The sequence below is a fragment of the Cupressus sempervirens genome, chromosome 7 (genome assembly GCF_028749045.1).
Source record: "Cupressus sempervirens isolate cs-2001-9-10 chromosome 7, ASM2874904v1, whole genome shotgun sequence".
Classification (NCBI taxonomy): domain Eukaryota; kingdom Viridiplantae; phylum Streptophyta; class Pinopsida; order Cupressales; family Cupressaceae; genus Cupressus; species Cupressus sempervirens.
In genome coordinates this window covers 516,993,174-517,014,057 of record NC_143124.1, presented here as the reverse complement: position 1 = coordinate 517,014,057, position 20,884 = coordinate 516,993,174, and the positions used below count along the sequence as shown (strand labels likewise).

The 20,884-nt window shown below is 33.8% G+C and overlaps 1 protein-coding gene across 3 annotated transcripts in view; it reads right to left on the bottom strand.

The window, feature by feature from the left end:
- Positions 1-15,214, bottom strand: part of LOC149547799 (uncharacterized) — a 63,757-nt gene extending 48,543 nt beyond the window's left edge. For 2 of the 3 annotated variants that reach the window (XM_089791847.1, XM_089791846.1), the window contains exons 1-3: positions 14,735-15,097; positions 14,178-14,652; positions 14,036-14,085 (exon numbers count right to left, since the gene is read on the bottom strand). In XM_089791847.1, coding sequence (XP_089647973.1) covers positions 14,036-14,085; positions 14,178-14,652; positions 14,735-14,980 — 771 coding nt within the window. In that variant the 5' untranslated portion in view covers positions 14,981-15,097. Of the gene's footprint in view, positions 1-14,035; positions 14,086-14,177; positions 14,653-14,734 lie in introns of all 3 variants that reach the window. The other variant, XM_089791845.1, reaches the window with a different exon arrangement.
- Between the last annotated feature and the right edge of the window lie 5,670 nt (positions 15,215-20,884).

The following is a 20,884-nucleotide window of genomic DNA, read 5'->3' as shown; positions in this document are numbered from 1 at the left end:
CATGTGTGTGTGCGTGTGTGCGTGTGCATGTGCGTGTTTTTGACAAATCAATTTTATGCATATCCCACACTCATGGCTTGCATAGACCACATTTCTTTGAGACATGCTATAAAAAAAATCACATGTCTTGCATGTGTGATTTCTGCAAAAAGAGGGGTAAAAAATTATTAAGACAGAAAGGAATACAACAAGGAGAGCTCAACAAGGAGCTCGATCCTGAGCAACAAGATCATCAAATTCTTGAACCATCTCAAAGGACAGTTGCCTCCTATCCCTAATATTCCAACCCGGATCATGACTAGATGCCCATTTGGCTAAACAATCAGCAGTTCTATTCCATTCACGAGGAATATACGTGAACCTAATGAACCGAAAAGAGGAAGAGAAGAAAAGAATCTGCTTAACAACAGTGGCCAGCTGCCAACTAGTAAATAAATTGACAACATTAGATTTTTAATGATAAATATTTGGATGAGGGTAAATTAAAGGTTTGTTTTTAACTTGGATTTCAATAGGAATATAGTAGTAAATATGGTGCTAGTTTTAGATGTTAACTGTGGCAATCTCTTGGTTTGAGGCAATACAGAAGGAGGCGCCTAGTTCAATAGGAAATCTCAATTCATATGCATAGGACATTAGGTGGAGCTGAAAAACGCAACAGGTTTGCATTTTTTATAGAGGTCTTTAATTAGGTATTTTAAGTTATAGACCATCACCAACATTGTATTTTTGACTCCTATAGGCGAGGGCAATGTCATCACCATGCAAGAAAATCAAGACTTTTTATTTGTTGTCTTGTTGAGGACATTCTCTCAACCATACCTACCAAAGTTATAATGTTCACAATGCTCTATAAATTAAAATAACTTATAGACCTATTAAAAAAATGTAAACATGACGCATTTTTTCGGCTCCACATGTTGTCCATGAATATGAAACCTAGTTGCACATGCATTCTCGATTCAAAGAAGTAGAATCTTATTTTAGATACGAGGGAGAGAAGCCAAAGACATAAAAGAAATGCACCCGAAGATGGGAAAATAATGTCACTTTGTAGGTCTGGAACCTTTTTTAATAAGTAGTGTTTTGCCTTTATTAATTTCAAACTAGTTAGTTTTATATGGATCTTCTCTAATAGTTCAGTGTGCTTCTTAGTTATTGATATTTAAAACCCTCGATGTCAATATTTCTATTATGTTTTCTGCCTATCTAATTAAATCTTTCTTACAAAAAAATTCTACTTTATCCTGAACATTAAGTTATGTGTAGCATCATTGTCCACCATACATAACTTCTTGTTCTTTGAAAAACCCCTTTAAGTACGAATATATATCTTCATAACAGTTAAAATTTCAATGATCTTGGATTGGCATAAAGAGATAATTGAGATTGGGAATCAATACATTTGTTCATAACAGTTAAAATTTTAATGAATTTCCATTGATAAAGAAATAGGTTTATCCATTGGAAGGAGTGTTAACATAATGCAACTGCTTTGTCATATAGTTTGATTAGTTGAATAGTGTTGGCTTTAAACTTTCTCCCATTCAACTTAGAGAATGTGAGCAAAAAAATATTAGTTTTAGGCTCTCTCATAGCCATTTTCATAAATATTCAAAATCCTAATATAAATTGTTGGTGTCTAGATTAATTTACATGATCACTTTTCCTTAATAATAAAAGACGGATCATTCTTTGTTATGATAAAAGATGCCTATTTCCTTTATGTTTTCATTCAGCAAACTATCTAACATATTCTTAAATTTAGGGTTTACTAAATATACTCCTACTCTTTAGTCATGATTATGCCATTTGTTTATATGTTGTCATTGTGTTTTCTGCTTTCAATTAATGATTGTCAAACTATCTATCTTTCAAAATTAATTTATCATTGTCAAACAATGAAGCTTTATGTGATCTGTAATGCCTACCCCTAGTTGGTTTTTCAAATTGTATTGTTGGATTCGTTTAGGCCAGTTTTATGATTAGCGATAAATGGTTACTGGATTTGATTAGATGTATTTCATATTCAGTTGACATATGTGTTGAGTTAGTTATTTCATGTACTCATGATTATTTCAATGATATATATATATATATATATATATATATATATATATATATATATATATATATATATATATATATATAGAGTGATTTCATTTATCTCATGATGATAGTTAGATGTGTGACTTATATGCAGTTATATAGTTACCCCATACTTGCATGTGTATGGTGTACATGTATGTTTTACTTTATGTTTGATGTTTCTGGTGTGGTTGAGAGAGGGAGTCATAGTGACCTGCTACTCATGATCTACAAGATGCACCACTCCTCGCCATTTTCTGTTTAGTTTAGAACATATGAGTATGTACATGTGTGGATTTTATACAGATTGCAGGTATCAGGTATCAACTTCCCTAAATTGTTAGGATGAGTGTATCCCATCACAGTATCTCAATAGTAAAAGTGGGGAGATAATTATTGAATATAAATCCTAACCTTAAGCCAATTATCGTAGAAAGTATGACAAGTACCTCAGTTGTTCACCCTTCCGAATTTTCAAGTGACTTAAATTCATGATTTTGACCCTTGAATTCGATCTAGTATCTTGTATGTTATAATAGGTTTCTGCATTTAGTCTTATGGGTCTATTATGATTTTTTGTTATAATTAAATCAAATTAAAAGATAATTTAATGATTTAATTTAATGAAAATTTTATAAAGGAAATTCAATATTTAATTATATTGAATTAATTGAGAAATTGATTAAATAAAAGAATTAAATTTAAAAGATATTATTAAAGTTCCAATTTTGGCGTATTTATATTTATTTAATTTAATAATAATTTATTTAGGAGTTTCATTTTAATAATAAACTCTAAATAATATTATTAGTTGAATTTGTAAATATATTATATTTTTTATATTATTAAAAACATCTTGTGATTTAATTAAAGAGTAAAGGAATTGATTTAATAAAGCTTATTTTAATTAAATTGCATAAAGTTTGCACATGAGATTAAAATATAACAAAATAATAAAGGGAAAAGGAGGTTTCGTGTGATTGCACAATTGAAGTCCTAATTTGGGGAAAAACTCTTTATTAGGAAATTAGAGTTCATTTCTCTATATTGAGATTTAGAGGAGCCATTTTTTGAGAAGAGAGTTTCAAAGGAAAAAAGAGTTGCTTGTGAGCTTCATGCGTTCATTGTTTTAGCATCAAATTCAAGTAGGATCTTGTGGGTTTTGCGCAGTAGTTCTTTCATTGAAAATATATCTCTTCTCTGTGTTTGAGTAAAATTGTTTTCAGAATTCGATTGGGTTGAAACCCTTGTTTGTGAATCTACTATTCTTTGTTTTCGAAGACGTCTGTGAATGAATTTCGTCTTTTTGAAACCCTTGTTTGTTAATTTAAAGATTTGTATTTGGAATTGTTAAAATCAGAACGAGGGTTTGGAAAATATTACCAGAAGTTAAATTGGCAGATTTGATTTATTGTTCATGTTTTCCCTATCAAATCCATTTCATAAATTTATTAAAAAAAAATATGTTAATAAAAAATTACCACAATAAAATCTTTACTGTCATAATTTTTATCACATACAACATTATTTAAAAATTGTGAAATTGGATTTTGAAAGGGGGTTTCATGTTTTATGTTTTTATTATATAAAATATTTATAATAATAATAAAAAATTAAAAAATTGGGGAAGTGGACCATTCCCCCTACTCCCCCTCACCTTTTTTCTTACCCCTCCTGCACGATAATGAGAGTGCGTCAACAACCTTGAAGGTCTACCGCAACGCAGACTCTATTGTTGTAGCAACAAGTACTATCGTAGGCAGTTCTTAGTTGTTGTGTCAACAAGGTTGTTGCGGCAGCAGAATAGCCCACGGGCTCTAAAAGTTACATGGTAAGTTTATTTAATTTATTTTTTTAGTTTTATTAAATTTTTAATAACATTTTTATTATATGTTAATTAAATTTAATAATTATTAAATGTTAAAAGTTATTAATATTATTATTTTTAATAATTATTATTTTATTATTAGATTAATAATTATTTTATTAATAATTTAATGTGAGTTATTTTAATAATAAATCAATAATTATTATTTTTAATAATTTATTGATTATTGATTTAATTTAATAACATTCATTTAAAGTTTTCATTAATGGATTATTAAAATTTATATGTACAGTATTTTGATAATTGTAATTGGAGAGATGATTTTTTTAATAATAAAATAGAGTTTTACTTAACGGATTTTATTTTGTACGAAAACAATTTCTACAATTAGGGAAAATTGATTTCATCTTTTAATAATACGGGAACCTTAGAAATCTTGATACTTTGAATGGACTAAAATGTGAACCCTAGTTGTAATCGAAAAGCTCTGTCAATCTATAATGCTTGAAAACAAAAATGGAAACTTAAAAACTTATAAGTGAAAATTTAACTTTTATGTTTTCAAAACCTAATGAATTACTAAGTTACTTTTGTATGTACCTTATGTGACATGAAGTTTACTGATGTTGGGTTCAGGGTGACTTAAAATATTGACCAGCTCAAGAGGTTTACCAAAGGCTTGGGGGTTTTGTTTTGTGAGGATGTTTTATACATGATTTTTTATACCTAGCCATGGTAATGTGTCATGTGTTTTCTATGATGAGTTTTGATCAATGTTTGTTAATGCTTTCCAGTGGTTTGTATAGAATTGAGGTGAATGGTGTGTTTTCCTGATGCAACCTTTGAGTTTCCAATCAGTTGTCTTTTGGATGCTTTCCAGTTTCTTATATAGAACTGAGGTGAACGGTGTGACTTTCATGTTGTAACCTTTGAGCTTTTGATCAATTATCTTTGGATGCTTTCCAGTTGCTTATATAGGACTAAGGTGATTATTGTGTTTTATCTTTTGGTGCTTTACAATGGCTTGTATAGGAGTGAGGTGATATTGAAATTTTATCTTTAGGTGCTTTCCAGTTGCTTATAAAGGACTGAGGTGAATATTGTGTTTTATCTATAGATGCTTTCTAGTTGCTTGTAAATGACTAGGGTGAAAATTGTGATTTTATGAGTTGTACTTTTATAAGCCTAAGGTAGGTAATCTATTTGTACATTGGGAAGTGGCTTGCAATGGAGGCCGAAACCCAGAGTAACTGCCTAGGTAACCCATTGTAAGTTTTTTTAATAAGTGATAACATTTCATTAAATGGGTTTAAAATGAACTAATAAGAGTCATTTTTTTCCTTGCTCATGCCTTCAGTACTAGTGCAGGCTAGGATGGGAGTAGAGAGGATGTTTGTTTGCGACCTTGCTTCATTAGTATGCCTTGTCTATATGAAAGGATACTGGTGCCGCATAGAGACACTAGGTGGTCGGAGTCCAGAGTGGCTACCAGGGTAACCTTAGAGTTGGGTCATGCAATGACACTTGCCCACTTGTATAGTAGATTTCCTACGTGTCTTTGTTGCCTTTGGGATTAGATGTTTGCATGTGTCTTGGTACCCTTTGAGATAGTTTTCTTCCACGTGTTTCCTTGACCTAGATGTTGGTTATGACTTGTGGATTTATATCCTATATGGGACTTGACATTATCTCCTCAGCACGGTGGGAGTGGGCCATTTAGGTTCCACAAGGTTGGGTGGTAGTGCATTTTCTTATACCATTGAGATCTGATAGTTGGATGTCATTGCTGGATGTGTTTGTGCAGATGTTCCTTTCTATCTGATCTTGTATTTTTGAGAGATGATTATACTCTGTTGTGTGTATTTGATTATCAGAGATCTTATGAGATGTATTTATTTATGATGTATATTCTTTGAGCTTTTCATACCTTGTGATTTGTACAGTGGATGATTAGGCATTGTAGTTATGCCAAGTTCAATTCTTTATAATTGTATATTATTTATTGGATTCGCACTTGTGATTAGTCCATGATGTGGGTTTTGGTTATGTGTTAGATTTAATATTAATAAACTTAAATGTGATTCAACGTTATGGAACCCTTAAAAGATGTAATATGTTTATGATGGTTATATGTATGTGAGTTATTGCTTCCACTATATTATATGTTGTTATTATTATCTTTCAAAACAAAAATGTTTGACAAACTTAGTGAAACTTTAGATTAATTTCTTTTGGATTCCCTAGTGAGGCGTTACATGATCTATATATTCTTTTAATCGATCTTTCCTTTCTTTAATTGAAATTGAAACTATTGAATTCTATTGGAATGCTTTACTATTTTCGTCAATATCTTTGGGTGTCAAAATAGCTAAATCCAAGGAATCTCTTAAAACGGGAGAGAAGTATAAAATAAGGTAGGTTCTACCCTTACCAAGACACCTATGTTCTGGCTACCAAGGTTCTTTGCAATGAAATTAAGATTCCTTCTTCTTAACTCATTTCTTGACTTCAGTTGATTAGGGGTCTTCACATATGATTCATCATCTAATTTTTAATTCTTGAAGTTCTTGTATGGCTGAGAAGAAAGTGTGACTTCAAGATCAATGCATGTGACTACTTGACCCTAAAAATTTCGAGTGCATTAAGAAGTTGTGAATACATAAACATTTGTATCATTTGTTTTGATTAAGTAAAAACAGGTTTTGAAAGGTCTTGAAACCTTGTACAACAAATCTAAAGATATAACAATATAAAGCCCAAATACACCAGTATGAAACACCAAACAAAGATAGGGAGCAACTGACTAACTCCTACCACACCAAACAACCACAACAAGGGAACTTAAGATTTAGGTTTAGATTTAGAACCTCCCTTGTGAGATCACAAATTCTTATTTAGAGGAGGGATGGGGAACCTAGATTTCTTTCCTTTTACCACTGTCCATCCATCCTCAAGCTTAGCCGCATCATTCTGCCAATCCCTAAAAGAAACAAAGGAAACCACATGGCAGACAAGAGAAGAAAAAACATCCAACAAAACACTCTCCCTAGGAGAGGCCAAAATGGGCGTACCTAGATCCAAAACAATATAAGCATTAGGTCCAGAGACAATAGCAGGTCTAGAAACAGCAGCCAAAGGTTCAACAATCAAGATATCAAGCTCAACAGACTGGGAAGCAAGAGTCTCCTCCAAAAAAGGTTGAACCAAAGCATCAGGAGCAATGTCCCCTACACCACCAGAAGCAAGAGACCCCGAATCAACTTGCTCTCGGTCAGATGAAGATTTTGTAATTGTGTAATGCTTATCAGAGACGCCTGCCCACCAGGAAGGCTTACTCTTTGATCTAGCCTTGTTAGAAGAACAACGCGCTGCCACATGGCCAATCATGTGACATTTCCTACATTGGAAGGGAAAACCTTCATAATCCAGAGTCTGAGTCCAGGTACCCCGCAGAGAACCCAGAAAAATCTGCTCAAGAAGACCCCTAGAGACATCCATCTCAACCAGGATGCGAGCAAATGTCAAATGAAGAACATCAAAAGTTGTCGTATCCACAATCTGAAAGTCCCCAAGAGTCACCCCAATAGTCTCCAAAACTAAATCCAACCAGAGATGCATGGGGAGATTCGGAAGCCTAACCCAAACAGGGATCTTCAAGAAATATTCTATAAGTGGGTCAAAATTCTTATGCCAAAGAGAAACGATCCTCCCAAGAGAAGTTGTAATCACACAAGATCATCCTCTTATCTTCAGCATTATCAAATTCGACAATAAAAAAATCTTTAGCAACAGGGAAAATCTGAATATCTACAGATAAAATGTGCCTCCAGAACCCAACAATCCAATCATGAAGGGTGGGAAGAGAGGGCCAAAAACCTCTAAATCTAAAAATAGCAGCATGAGAGGAAAAATCCTTTGTAGTTTTGAAGATCTCATAACCTGTATCAAAATGTAACAAAACCTGTAAGGGTTTGATCACCTTCATAGGAGTAACCTCCCTAAGCTTTAAGGAACCTAAAAAGTGACCAACGGAAGGAGCAAACCGATGAAGGTCCGCCTCAAAAGCAGCAACATCTGCATAAGATGCCAAACCAACAAACCCCAACCCCCCCTAGCCCCAGACAAAATAGAAAACCCAGCACCACCAGACTTCACCATAGGAGAAGCAGCCAAAGACCCAGCAAAGCCCTTCATAGTAGAACCCCCCTCCGCAACCACCACAACTTGTGCAACAGCCATAGGAGAGGAGACAGAGAATCCATGGGCGGGAACAGGAACGCAAGCAGGAACACAAGGAGGAACGCGGGCAGGACCATGAGCAGGAGAAGCACCAGACCCAACAGGAGCATCCCCCACCACAACCGGTGCGACATCATCCCTATTCGAAGAGACCACAGTAGTAGTTGTAGTATGAACGAACGCAATTTGAATTCACCCTTGGGCAGGAGCACAGGCAAGAGCAAGAGGCATGTTTGTGTCATTTGTTGTTTTCATGTTGTTTGTGCCATAATCACTTTAAGACTCAATTCTCCATTACCCACATCATTTATCTATTTTGTCATATGGCCTTTAATCATACCAGGGATCTTCTTCTAATATCCATTGTTGTCTAGTCATAATCTTAGTGAAATATCAATGTGATAACATTAGAGGATTCAACCCGCTTCTTACCTTTGATGATGATGAAGTTAACAAACTGATTATATGGTTTTGGCATTTTAATCACATTATCACGAGAATAGATATAATTAGCCTTTGCATCTTTGAAGTCTAAAGATTCACCAATGATTATCTAAATATTGTATTATCATTATTTGTCTTATGTCCATTAACTAAATTGTGTCATCATCTATCAAATCGTGTACAACCTCTTTAAGCTTCATACAATCATTCATTTTGTAACCCCTATTACGATGGTATTCACAATAGTGAGCATCATTCCACCATTTTGTCTTTATTGGAGGTTCAAAGGGTCTAGCCTCACGTAGTGTGATAATATTGTTGGTAAGAAGCGTGTGTAGTACTATCTCAAGTGGTTCCCCTAAAGGAGTGAACTTTCTCTTTGGTCCAAATAAAAAGGAGGTTTTGATTTGTTTTATTTTGATTGATCTGGGGTGCAAATATAGTATTAGGAGTACTAATTGTTACATGATTGGATATATTAAAAACAAGTTGCTTTGATTTAATTTTTGTGAGTATCTACTACACCATCATTTACTACATTCTTGATTTTGTTCCAATACTTTGATTTATGATTGTTATTATTGAAACTATTAGAAGACCCTTTTGTAGCTTTATATAGCTTGATTTCTCCTTTTTTAATAAAAGCATACTCAATCTTAAGAATATTTTTAATTATTTTATCAGAAGTAGAAGGATGCAATTGAAAATGAAAGTTTATTTCAAGAATAATATTGTTTATGAAAATATGTCACATAGTGCAAAGAACCAATTCAAACTAACATGCAATTAATTAGAGGCAACATACATGTCTCACTTCATTCATGATAGTAATTTTTTTTAAATACAACATTTTGTCACAATTCTGACAGTAACCTAAGAATGATCGATTGCAAAGTAGTGGGTATGACAAACATTTCTGATAGCAACCAACAATTTTCTGTTGAAAATCTTCGACAAATAACCGTCGGTTGTATACCAATACTGCCGCATGGGTGTCATAATTGTGACACCAAAAAAGTTCCAATGGCATCTTGGTCACCTCTCCAACCAGCTCGTAGGTCCTTTTTTCCCTTAAGATTATGACGATGTTTAACGTTGCAATTGCGACAAATATTCTCGTCGTCAGTATTTTCGATGCCAAAAGTGTGACAGTAGGTGGTGTCGTCAATCCAACATTTATTCATCAAAATTGTGATAGCTAGCTATCAAAAAAAGGTCTCAAATGTACTAGTGTTAGAGTACACATGGAAGCCAAATGTAGAATTGCAACAAAGAGATCATGGAATTCGTAGATTTATTGATTAATTACACAAGATAAACAGAAACCAACATGTCCAATTGTGAGGCCTTATATGAAGAATTACAACATCAGATTCCTCATGCACACTCTTTATCTTCCTTTTACTAATCATGCTACTTCATGCTACTACTCTACTTTCTTTCCTATATTAAATCCAAGTGCTTATATAGCCAATTAGGCCACAAGTTGACCAGTCATGCATTTAATTACAATATAGGTCAACTCTTGGAGATGTATAGCATAACCCAAGCAATGAGCATCGATTGTTCACATGCTCTTAAGGATAGATCCAAACACAAGTTAGGAAGCAACTCCCAACTGCGCAAGACACCACATCATCATAGGAAACCACGCCAAAGGAAACAACATGCCTCATAGGATGAAATCAGCAAGAAACAAAGATCGGAAAGAACAACATAGATGTCGAGAAATATGACACATCAGCATTTGTGCTCTTAGGGTTAGAACTGCAAATAGTCCTCAAGCACAAGCTAAGTAAGCATACACAAAACTCAAGATAGCAATGGCTACACCACGAACAGCAAAGACGTACAAAAAACAAGAAATATTTTTAGGTGATGCAAGATTTCTCATTAACCTAAGATGCTCATGCATCAACTTCTTATGGTGTTTTCCAATAATAGGGATCCACCCCTCCTCAACCATAGAAATCTCCTCCTATGAATCCTAAAGAAGCAAAATTGTTGCAACAGATCCAACAAGAGAATTTTGGATTGGCCTAGCAACATCATAACCAACAACAGAGGGAACAACAATACTTGATCCAACATTGGAAGATATCTTGGCACAACCTACCTTCATTGGCAAAGGGGAACCCAAGAGATGATGAAGATATCAAAAGATTTTATAAAAGACTATAAGCCAACAATTACAACAAGGAAACCAGAGATCTACCAGTAGACCAAGCAAGAACAATATCGGCTCTAGAACCAGCAACAACCACAACCATTCCATCCAAAACACTACCAAAAGTAACACCAGTAGCATCAAGTGAAACAGAACCAATAGGTGAGATTAGAATAGAACCAACAAGCTCAATAGAAGGGGAATTCTACACAACAATCTGGGAGAAGCTCTTCTTAGTAACAACATAATGTTTAGAAGAGGCTCCCTTCCGCCAAAAAGTAGACTTATTGTCTTAGCCCTATGTGAACTATATTGAGCCGCCAAATGACTCGTAATAAAGCACTTTCTACAATTAAAGGGAATCCCTTCATAGTCCAAAGTTTGAATCCAAAATCCTTTCAGATGCACGAACTTAAGCTTTTAAGGAAATCCCTTAGAGATGTCCACATCCACTAGGATCCTCACATACGTAGAATGCATAATATCTAATGACTCATCATCAATCATCAAAAAAATCAGCAATAGCATCTACCCAAAGATGAAGAGGAAGGTAGGGAAGCCTCACCCAAATCTAGAAGCAAGGGAAAAGTCAAGGTGCTACAATTTCACCAACAATAGACGATGTTGAGTTGACCAAGTAAAAGAAGGACCACATAGAATCTTCTTTCGATCCACACCATTCTCAAACATAGCAATTAAAAATCCCTTCTTATAGAAAATCCCCCAATGAGGAAATCCACTTGTGCAAATCAAGAAGACTTGACCATAAACCTTGAAAATGATAAATCACTTTATAATCGAAGAACCCAATGTCTTTCACCACATCCTCCAAAGTTAGCAAGATAGGGTTAGAAACAAGAAAAGAATCCTTAGCATTCAATCTCAATCCACAACTTTTTATAGTCTCGTGAGGAAGAGAAACCAAAGACCCTATCACAACCTTATCATTAGACAACAAAGATCTGTTAGACCAAAATGCCCCAACAACTAGTAAGTCACAATGGATAGAAAAGCACCTACAAAACTAGTAGACAACAAACCACCATCAATTGGCAACAAATCATCCAAAACCAATAAAGACCCTACATACAACAAAGAGTAGCATGCAACACCCCAATGTAGACACAGATACTAAAACCCACATTAGCACCAGCGAAACCCCTAGTAGAAGCACCAAAAAGAGCTCCAACAAAAGGAAAATCCCTAGCACCAAAATCAATAACCATATCACCACTAGGCTAGCAAGGCCACTTGTGGAAACCATACTCAATAACACCAATAGCTGACAACACACATGACGGCACCAATACTAGCCACTGCCAATAGCAAAACCCTTGCACTAACACCAACACCAACTAAAACAATCATATTTTTTACACAAAAAGCTCGTTTTGAAAAAAAAGGCCTTTAGTGATTTGTATGGTTATTGGTTGCTTGTTGACTTTTTATGCAACTCTAGTTGTCTTAACTCTGTTCCTTTTTGTCTTGTTGGACTTCTTAGAATATCTTTAGTATACCATTTGCAAAAGATTTTGGACCCCTTTAAAACCTATTTTTCCATCATAAGAAAAGAACATCTACTTTGATAAAATCTATGCTCTCATCAATCCTAGCTCACAAGTGAGCCTCATCAAATCTAGTGAGTAAAGGTAAAGGGGGTAGAAGTGGGGGATTAGGCTACTCGTCAATGTTAAAACTTATCCATTATAAACATGAAGTTACATTATATATGTTAAAAAGGAATTACAAGAAATGCATATATATAAAAGGATACATGTATGTTAAACATTCAAATTTCACAAAGTATGTGCAAATTTCTAAATTTAAGAACTAATTACAATTTAAAATACATGTATACTAGCTCATTGTACATGATGTTAGGATTAACCATAGACATAAATAACAGTTACATGCAAATATAGCCAATATCAGAAGAAAAAAATAAACAAAAAGAAACAAAAATCACACAGAAAAAAAACAAGACACAAAGATTTAACAAGATTCACCTAATCCCTAGACTACATCCACCAACCGCAAGTCCAATATTATTAGTATTCATTGATTACAATACGCAATCCCTTATGACTTAATACTATCGCAAGAAACTACAACACCATCATACATTATGAAATCCCTAACCTTAAGCCATTTTATACAAGCTTTTTGCTACATACAAAATTAGGGTTAAAATAAGTCATCCAATAAGAGGATAGCAATCGATGTTTTTTACAATAGTAGTCATTTTTTGGCTTCCCCCCGAAAACGCCTCGATCCCACTTTGTACTACGACAGTGAGCACACCTGACTAGGATCCCGCAAGGAGCGTTGCCCCTTGATTTCGTCTTAGGGACACTACATCTTGGGGGCGTTGCCCCCAAACCCCCGTAGATATAATCTAGGGAGAAACTATGCCAAATAGACCTCTGAGTCTAATTAAACTCCACATCACAACACATGATGTAATGAATAATTGATAAACAAAAATTTTAAAGAAAGATAACAAACTTTAATAAATATGTTACACATTCCAAATGAGATATACTACAATATTGTAGTAAGAACTTGTGGTTTAAGGTTCCAGGTGAAAGAACTCAAAAGGTCATGAGAGTTCATATGTTTTAAGGGCTCTTAATATAATGGCTTAAGGGGACTGGCACTTGATCGATCTATTAAACTACATGTGATGCATATGACCAAAGTTGGTACCATATTAGTTAGATATTAATAGGATATGTAGTTTAAGGCCCTAGATAAAATGAGAGCTCAAAAGGTTACAAAAGTACATGTGTTAAGGGGTACTAATAGGATGGCTTGAGAGGATAAGCACTTGATTAATCTAAAAACCTATGTGCCAATCAAAGTATGCATGATGGAATGATATCAATAGTAGGTTCTATGTTTAAGGCCTTGGGTAAATTAAGAGCTTAAGGTCCAATAGCTTAAGGGGAGAAGGGCTTGATCAATCTATCAAACTACAAGTGATGAATGCAATCAAAGTATATATCATGTGATCACATTAAATAGTTCCATAATTTAAGTTCCTAGATAAAATAAGAGTATATGGGGTCAAAGAGTTTAGATATCTTGAGGTTTCCTAATAAAAAAGCTTAAGGAGAGAGGCGCTTAATCACACTCTCAAACTATATAAGGAATGTGTTCAAAGTACATAGATAGATATAATTAAGATTCATATTTTTAAGTCCTAGATAATTTAAAAACAGCCAAATAGAATGTTGCTTGTCGAGAAAAGGACGGTTTTTTCAACTTACCGACACTACGTTTCGTTCTTCCTCCCCCTTATGCAGGTTGTCACAATAATCTGAGCACCAAACCAGAAATATTTTCCTTCGTCAAGACTCAACTCATATATGAAAGCAACAAACGAAAAATCTGGTCAATTTAGAGGTGTACCTGCTACTCGATAGAAAGCGGTCTCCAGAATCAAAGGAACCTCTTTACAATTCTTCTTTCGGTAAGCGGCGAAGCATTCGAAGTTGGAAGCAACTCGCAAAGTTTTCATGACCACAGCAGGGCAGTTGCTTCGAACAAACCCTGGACTGAAAATGAAAGGCAACACAGCTTTCTGAAATTTCTCCACTCCATAATCTGTAGCAAGCTGGAAAACTCCACGAACATCTGTAAACACGTTATTTTCAAGAAACCACTCACATTTTGCCGTCAAAAGGGGCAGATCATACTTAACAGAAGCCCTGTAAAGCGCAACTCCGTGACATTCCAAGCTCTTGTTATTTACAGTCCCTCTATACAGAAAATCAATTAGCGAATGCAATTCTTCAGCCGTCATGTCTGATATTTTCACTCTACCGTTAACACACTCAGACATTCCTGCCATCAGCATCGTCTTGAAAACTTTGGACTTCCCTGCCTACCAAAAAGTCACATAAAAATACAATATTTAGCAGAGCCAAAAATTTGGGGTTTTTTAACAGCTAGGGTTTGTAACATACCAGAACGGCTTTATGTGCCCTCACGATCCCTCCATTGCATGCTTCCAATGTGAAATCTGCAAAAGCTTCCAGAAATATGTCTTCGTCCCAAGTTTGGAGGAAAGCATGCTCAGAGTGGAATTTCCGAGCTTTGTCACAATTGTTACAGTAAAGAAATTGTGTGACCTTAACATCGGGCCTAACACTCCCTAGGTCAATTCCGCATGAATTGCACAAAAGACGGGCATTTTCTATTATAGGTGGCATTTGTAAAGCTAAGAAATTAATGGAGTAACTCTACGGCGTGTAAATCTGACTGAGAAAATAATGGATTGTTCAGTACGACAGGGGGTTTGCGAGAGAGAGAGGACAGTAGGTGATAAAGAGTTGAGAAAAACGATCGTGCTGGAAGCTTACTGAGGGAGTCAGGTTGGGGTTAAATAGGATTATTAGTCCCTGCCTATCTATAGGCATAGGTTTTTTTTTTTTACCCCCCTCTATCAATTTTTTTAAGAGAACAATTACTCTATTTCTAAAGTTATTCTTAAAGTTGAACAAATTTTTTATTTTAAAATTAATTTATATTGATTTATTACCTTTTTTTAATTAGTTCGTTACATTACATTTTTGGTGGAGTTTATTTTATTTTTCCACTTCAAAAAATACAATATTTTCTAACATGTATTAATGAATTCATTAATTCCAGCTCTATCTTTTCCATATTTGTGACAAGTTCATTACTAACTACAACTTTGTCTTTTGCATATTTGTCAAAAGTTCATTAGATTTATAAAATAATTACAACTTATATTTTGAATATTTGTTACAAGTTCATTAGATTTATTAATTAAAACTTTATCTTTTGCATATTTGTCACAAGTTCATTAGATTTATAAAATAATTACAACTTTATCTTTTGGATATTTGTCACAAGTTCGTAGATTTATTAAAAAGTCATGTTTTTATCTTCCACAACAAAAATAATGTCTTATCAATATTAATATCACAATTTTTAGTTTTGAATATAGTATTTTAAAATGTTAATATATTTTATATTATTGCTATTAAGAGCTGTATTGCTTTATATATATAAATTTTAGTATATATTAATTTAAAAAATTAAAAACAATTAATCTCCAAATTTAACTTATGTAATAAAATTCTAAAAATCTTAAATTTCTTAGTTAAAACTCTATTCATTCAAATCTCACGATTTTACAATGCATTACATTATGTTGTATATTTTTAGACAATGGCTAGTTGCCACATTATTCTAAAAAACTAAAATTTAAAATATTAACTAAAAATCTAAATTAAATTTGCTAAAATTTATAACTTCTCTTTTCAAAACCATAATTTTAACAAATATTACGTCCAATTTGCTCCAGCTCTCAAAGAGCTCTTGTTATCACAAGACAAGTTTTTTCAATTTATAATATAATTATTTTATGATTTTAAAATTATTAATAAATAGTTATTTTGTTTGTTAGGCAGCCATTTCGCAATGGGATAGGTTGTTGGGTATGTGAAGCCCAACAGTCACGATCATTCACCTTCTCCATTATCTTACTTGGTGATTGTATATGGCTCTATAAATGGTGTGTATAAGCCATGAATTGTATTGTATTGGTTAAACAATAATAAGAGATTTCCTTACTTAAGAGTGGACATAGGCAAGTTTGTCAAACCACTATAATTTGTTGTGTTATGTGTTTGTTCTATTTTTGTTATCATTGTCTTAATATGATTGTTAAGTTTATATGCTCGAGTAAACTTACAATTGGTATCAAAGCTTGGCTAAAAGCAAGGAGTAGATATGGAGTACAGCGAGGTTCTTAGTTTGACTTCAGCAAAAGTTGCAGCAAATGATTGGTTGCTCGACACAGGAGCATCATTCCATACTAGCTCACATAAGGAGTTTTTCAAAACCTTTTGAAGCGGGAATTTTGGTAAGGTATTTCTTACTGATGATAAATTTCTAAATATCGTTGGTAAAGGAGATGTGTTGTTAAAACTAGCCAATGGAAATAGTTGGCTACTACAAGATGTCAAGTATGTTCCTCAACTCAAAAATAATTCTATTCCAGTTGGGCAATTGTTCTCTCAAGGATTTTATGCCAGGTTGGACTTTAGTAAATGGAAAATGACAAAAAGGTCCTTATTAATTGCAAAAAGAAGTAAAATAGATACTTTATATCTGGTATAGACTCTCAATGAAGTGGGAGCTATTCACAATAGCAATGGAAAGCGATGGCACAAATTTCTCAAGCATCCACATCAACACAATGTTGAGAAAGAGAAGCTAAAGCGTAAGGTAAGAAATTGGGACATAGATATCAAAAACTATGATTTTAAGAAATTGAAAGTAATGTCTGTTAAGGAATCTGTTGCTAGTAAATATGTAACTACACCCATAGAAATAGATAAAGTTCTTGATGAATACTTCATCACTAAAATAGATGAAATGGAAATAGATGATCTAGATGGTCTAGATCAGAGAGAGAACCATCTAGATCAGAGAGAGAACAAAGCAATTTCTGCCCAAGAGTCTATAGAGTGTGAAGAGTCAAATGTCATTACAAATGAGCACTATGGTGGCAAAACCAATAGAAACACAATATTGAGTTGGAGGACTGATAGAGATACTTCTCCTCTTTTCTTTCCTGGAGAGAGCATTAGCAAGGAAGTTACCATGGACGACAACCTGGGTAAGTACATAGGTCCAAAGATCAACTCAGGTGAAGAGTTCGATGGAGAAAAAGATGAGCAAGTGCATAAGCATGAGGATGAGGATGAGGGTGGCCATCAAGGCGATGTAAAAGAGGCTTGGTTCAGTAGTGTTATCTCTTCTCAGCATGTGAATGGGGATGACATTAAGAGGGATTTGAAGATAGGCATGGAAAGGTCAATCATTCTTGCAGAAGAGAAGAAACTTAAACCTTCTATAGAAGAAGTACTTGACCATGGCATGGAAACATTGTTGATGGAAGGGTATGCTCAGGCATTGGAGCAACACAACATCAAGTCCATCAAAAATGTGTTCAAGAGGTCAAGGGTGCAAAGCTATGGCACTCTTGTAATAAACGACAGACCATAATTTTCTATTATGTTGAATTGTGTGAACAACTAGAAGTATGTAGAGGAAATGTGTCCTAAAGACCAGCATATTGTGCCAAAGAAAGCCACAGGTCTGGATTACACAAACAAAATCTCATCTCACAAGTCTCATGCTGATGTGGACTACTACCCTAACATTTGTTTTGGAAAAAAACATGGTCTTTTGCCCAACAAAGTCAAGTTGAGAGAACTGACATCTACAGAATGTCTCATTCTAGTACGTAATGGATCTTGGATGGAGCATTGGGAGTATGGGGTCTTGATCTACATATCAAATCGGCTAAGGAACCGACAACTAGAAGAGTTCCTTAAGAGTTGAGGGTTCATTAGAATTTTAAATGTTAAGATTTGTTTCCAGACTCAAGCAGTCAACTATTGCCAACATGAGATTGAGAGGTTAAAGTGTGAAAGGGAAAATAAAATTGCAAAAATAAGAGTCGATAGAAAACTTGGTAGGGTGATTTATAAAAGGAATAATGCTTTGATGTTTGTTAAGGCTGAAGGTTTTAATGATCTATACAATCAATGGTCTCCACAAATAGGTTATGGTGTCAGTTTATCTTCTGGTGGAGATAATAATTCTGAAAATGGGCCTATTGGAATATCTTCTTGGGATGCAGGGTATACCAAGAGTAGCAATAGTCAGGTTGTTGGTGGGTCAACGAGTGTCTATGCTTCCATAGTTCATGGATTTGATTCTTCAAAGTATATATCTAGTGGCATTATTGGTATTCCAAAATATAGATTTATGTGTGACTTTGTAAAAGTCATAAGAGAAGATATTCTGTTATTAGATTATATTCACTCTGATAAAATTTAGAGAAGTTTAATCCATAGTGTTTAGGAACAATGTTTGGTGAAACTAAAATCTTCTCAAGGGTTGGTTATAATTAACATGTAAAGCAAAAAGCAGGGATCATGATTCTATCGGTTGGACTTCAAGTGTGAGATTGTTGGCTATGTGAAGCCCAACGGTCACGACCATTCACCTTCTCCAATCTCTTACTTGGTGATTGTATGTGGCTCTATAAATGCCCGTGTATATGCCATGAATTGTATTGTATTGGTTAAACAATAATAAGAGATTTCCCTTCTTAAGTGTGGACATTGGCAAGTTTGTCGAACCACTATAATTTTTTGTGTTATGTGTTTTTTATATTTTTGTTATCGTTGTCTTAATATGATTGTTAAGTTTATCTACTCGAGTAAACTTACATAGGCAATGGATTTGGGTAGAGTTGGTCTAGAGTGCTAAGTCATAAGTTTGAATTCCATTAAAGGTCCGTTGGTTTGTAGAATTTAAAAAACCAAGATTTCTATAAACATTGGTTTAGCCAAATCAAGGTTTTGCAAGTCTTCATTCTAATTTTTGGGATTTTACTTGAATCGTTTGTTTCACTCGAAAGATGCATGTGAAGACATATTTTTATGCGTAAGCTTAGAGTTGAAGGAAATTTTTAAAAAGTAGTCCAATCTATTGTTTTTACACTCCTTAAAAAACATAACCAGGTTTTGATTTCCAATTCCTACTTGCTAGTAGGAAGTTGGAAAAGCTGGTTTTGAGGAAAAATTGGAAGTCCAGTATGCTAATTCCATTTTTCCAATTTTGAAACAAACAAAAAAATTCTCAAATCTAGATTTCGAAAAAGCCAATTCTTGTCATCTTCCAGAACCAAATGGACCCTAAGGGATAGTCAAGATTTTGAAATAAATAAATAAAAATAGACAATCACTATAAAGATTGATAGCAAAATACTTTCCTATATTAACAAACATGATGGGACAAGTGGTGGGCATGTTGTTTTGAAAAATATACAATGGGACAAGTGTTATTTGGAAAATACAATCGTAAACTAATCTCCATGATGGGACTAGCATTGATTAGAAATCTCACTTGATCATGAACAAAGAGATGTGATCTTAACAAAGTGAAGAAAATAAATTTTGACAAAAGGCTATAGGGGAGAGGACCTAAAGTCCTTCTGATAGTTGTGATAGTAGTTGTTAATTTAATATGTGTATCTGTTTCTTTAATAACTAATATTTTTTATAACATTGTACCAATAGTTGTGATTTTAAAGTTATTTTTGCTAATAATGACTTTTGATAATTGAATGAGATGTGCCTCTTATTCTAAAAATTAATTAATTGTTTGATGTCACATTAGCTGCACAAGTATGAGTGTCCCTAATGCACTAAATTGGTCCCACTTTTTTTTGGATACCTTGCTAAAAATCATGTTGATGTGCCAACATATTTGATGATGTGGCCCTCAAACCTTAGTTATAAGCAGGGAACTTGCCAAATAAAAGTGGCTGAAATTTCCATATAAGACTTTGAGAAGTGTGAAATTGGGATGCTCATTAATTAGTGGGTCCAATCCCATGGACCTAGACAATACTTTATATTAAAGTAAGTTAGATTTTACAAAAGGATCTGTGTCATAAATCTAGGTAGATGCACATTATCCTTCCTTCTACTAATATAAAAAGGTCCTTTAAGTAGATAATAAAAAGCAAGTGAGGTATAATATTTTTAGCCAAAAGAATGATATATGAAAGTATGTGTGGGATATGAAGGATATAAAAATCAATATAGTGATAATATTTCATACAGAAATAACTTGACATCTACCCTAGGATCAATTAATAAAGTCTGCATATTAAACTTAATGAGGAAAGAATCTTTAAGATTACAACTTGTAAAGGGTGTAGTTTTTTAGGAAAATTTAACTTATGTTAATCCAAATGTCATCTTTTATAAATAATTAATATTTGAAACAATAATATTTGGGATCTAGTATACAATTCAGATATCATGGATAAAGATATGATTATTATTGAAATATTACAAACAACATCACATTCAAAATAATAAATGGGACATGTAACACCTAATCTTTGTGTCAAAAGTAAAGGAAAAAGATAGATACGAGTCCAAAAATTCTCAAACAATTTTTTTTAAAATGGCAAAAAAAAATAGTCTTTTGCGAAAATCACTCTCGAGCATTTAAAAAGCCCTTCCACACAACAAAATAATAACACCAGCCATAGA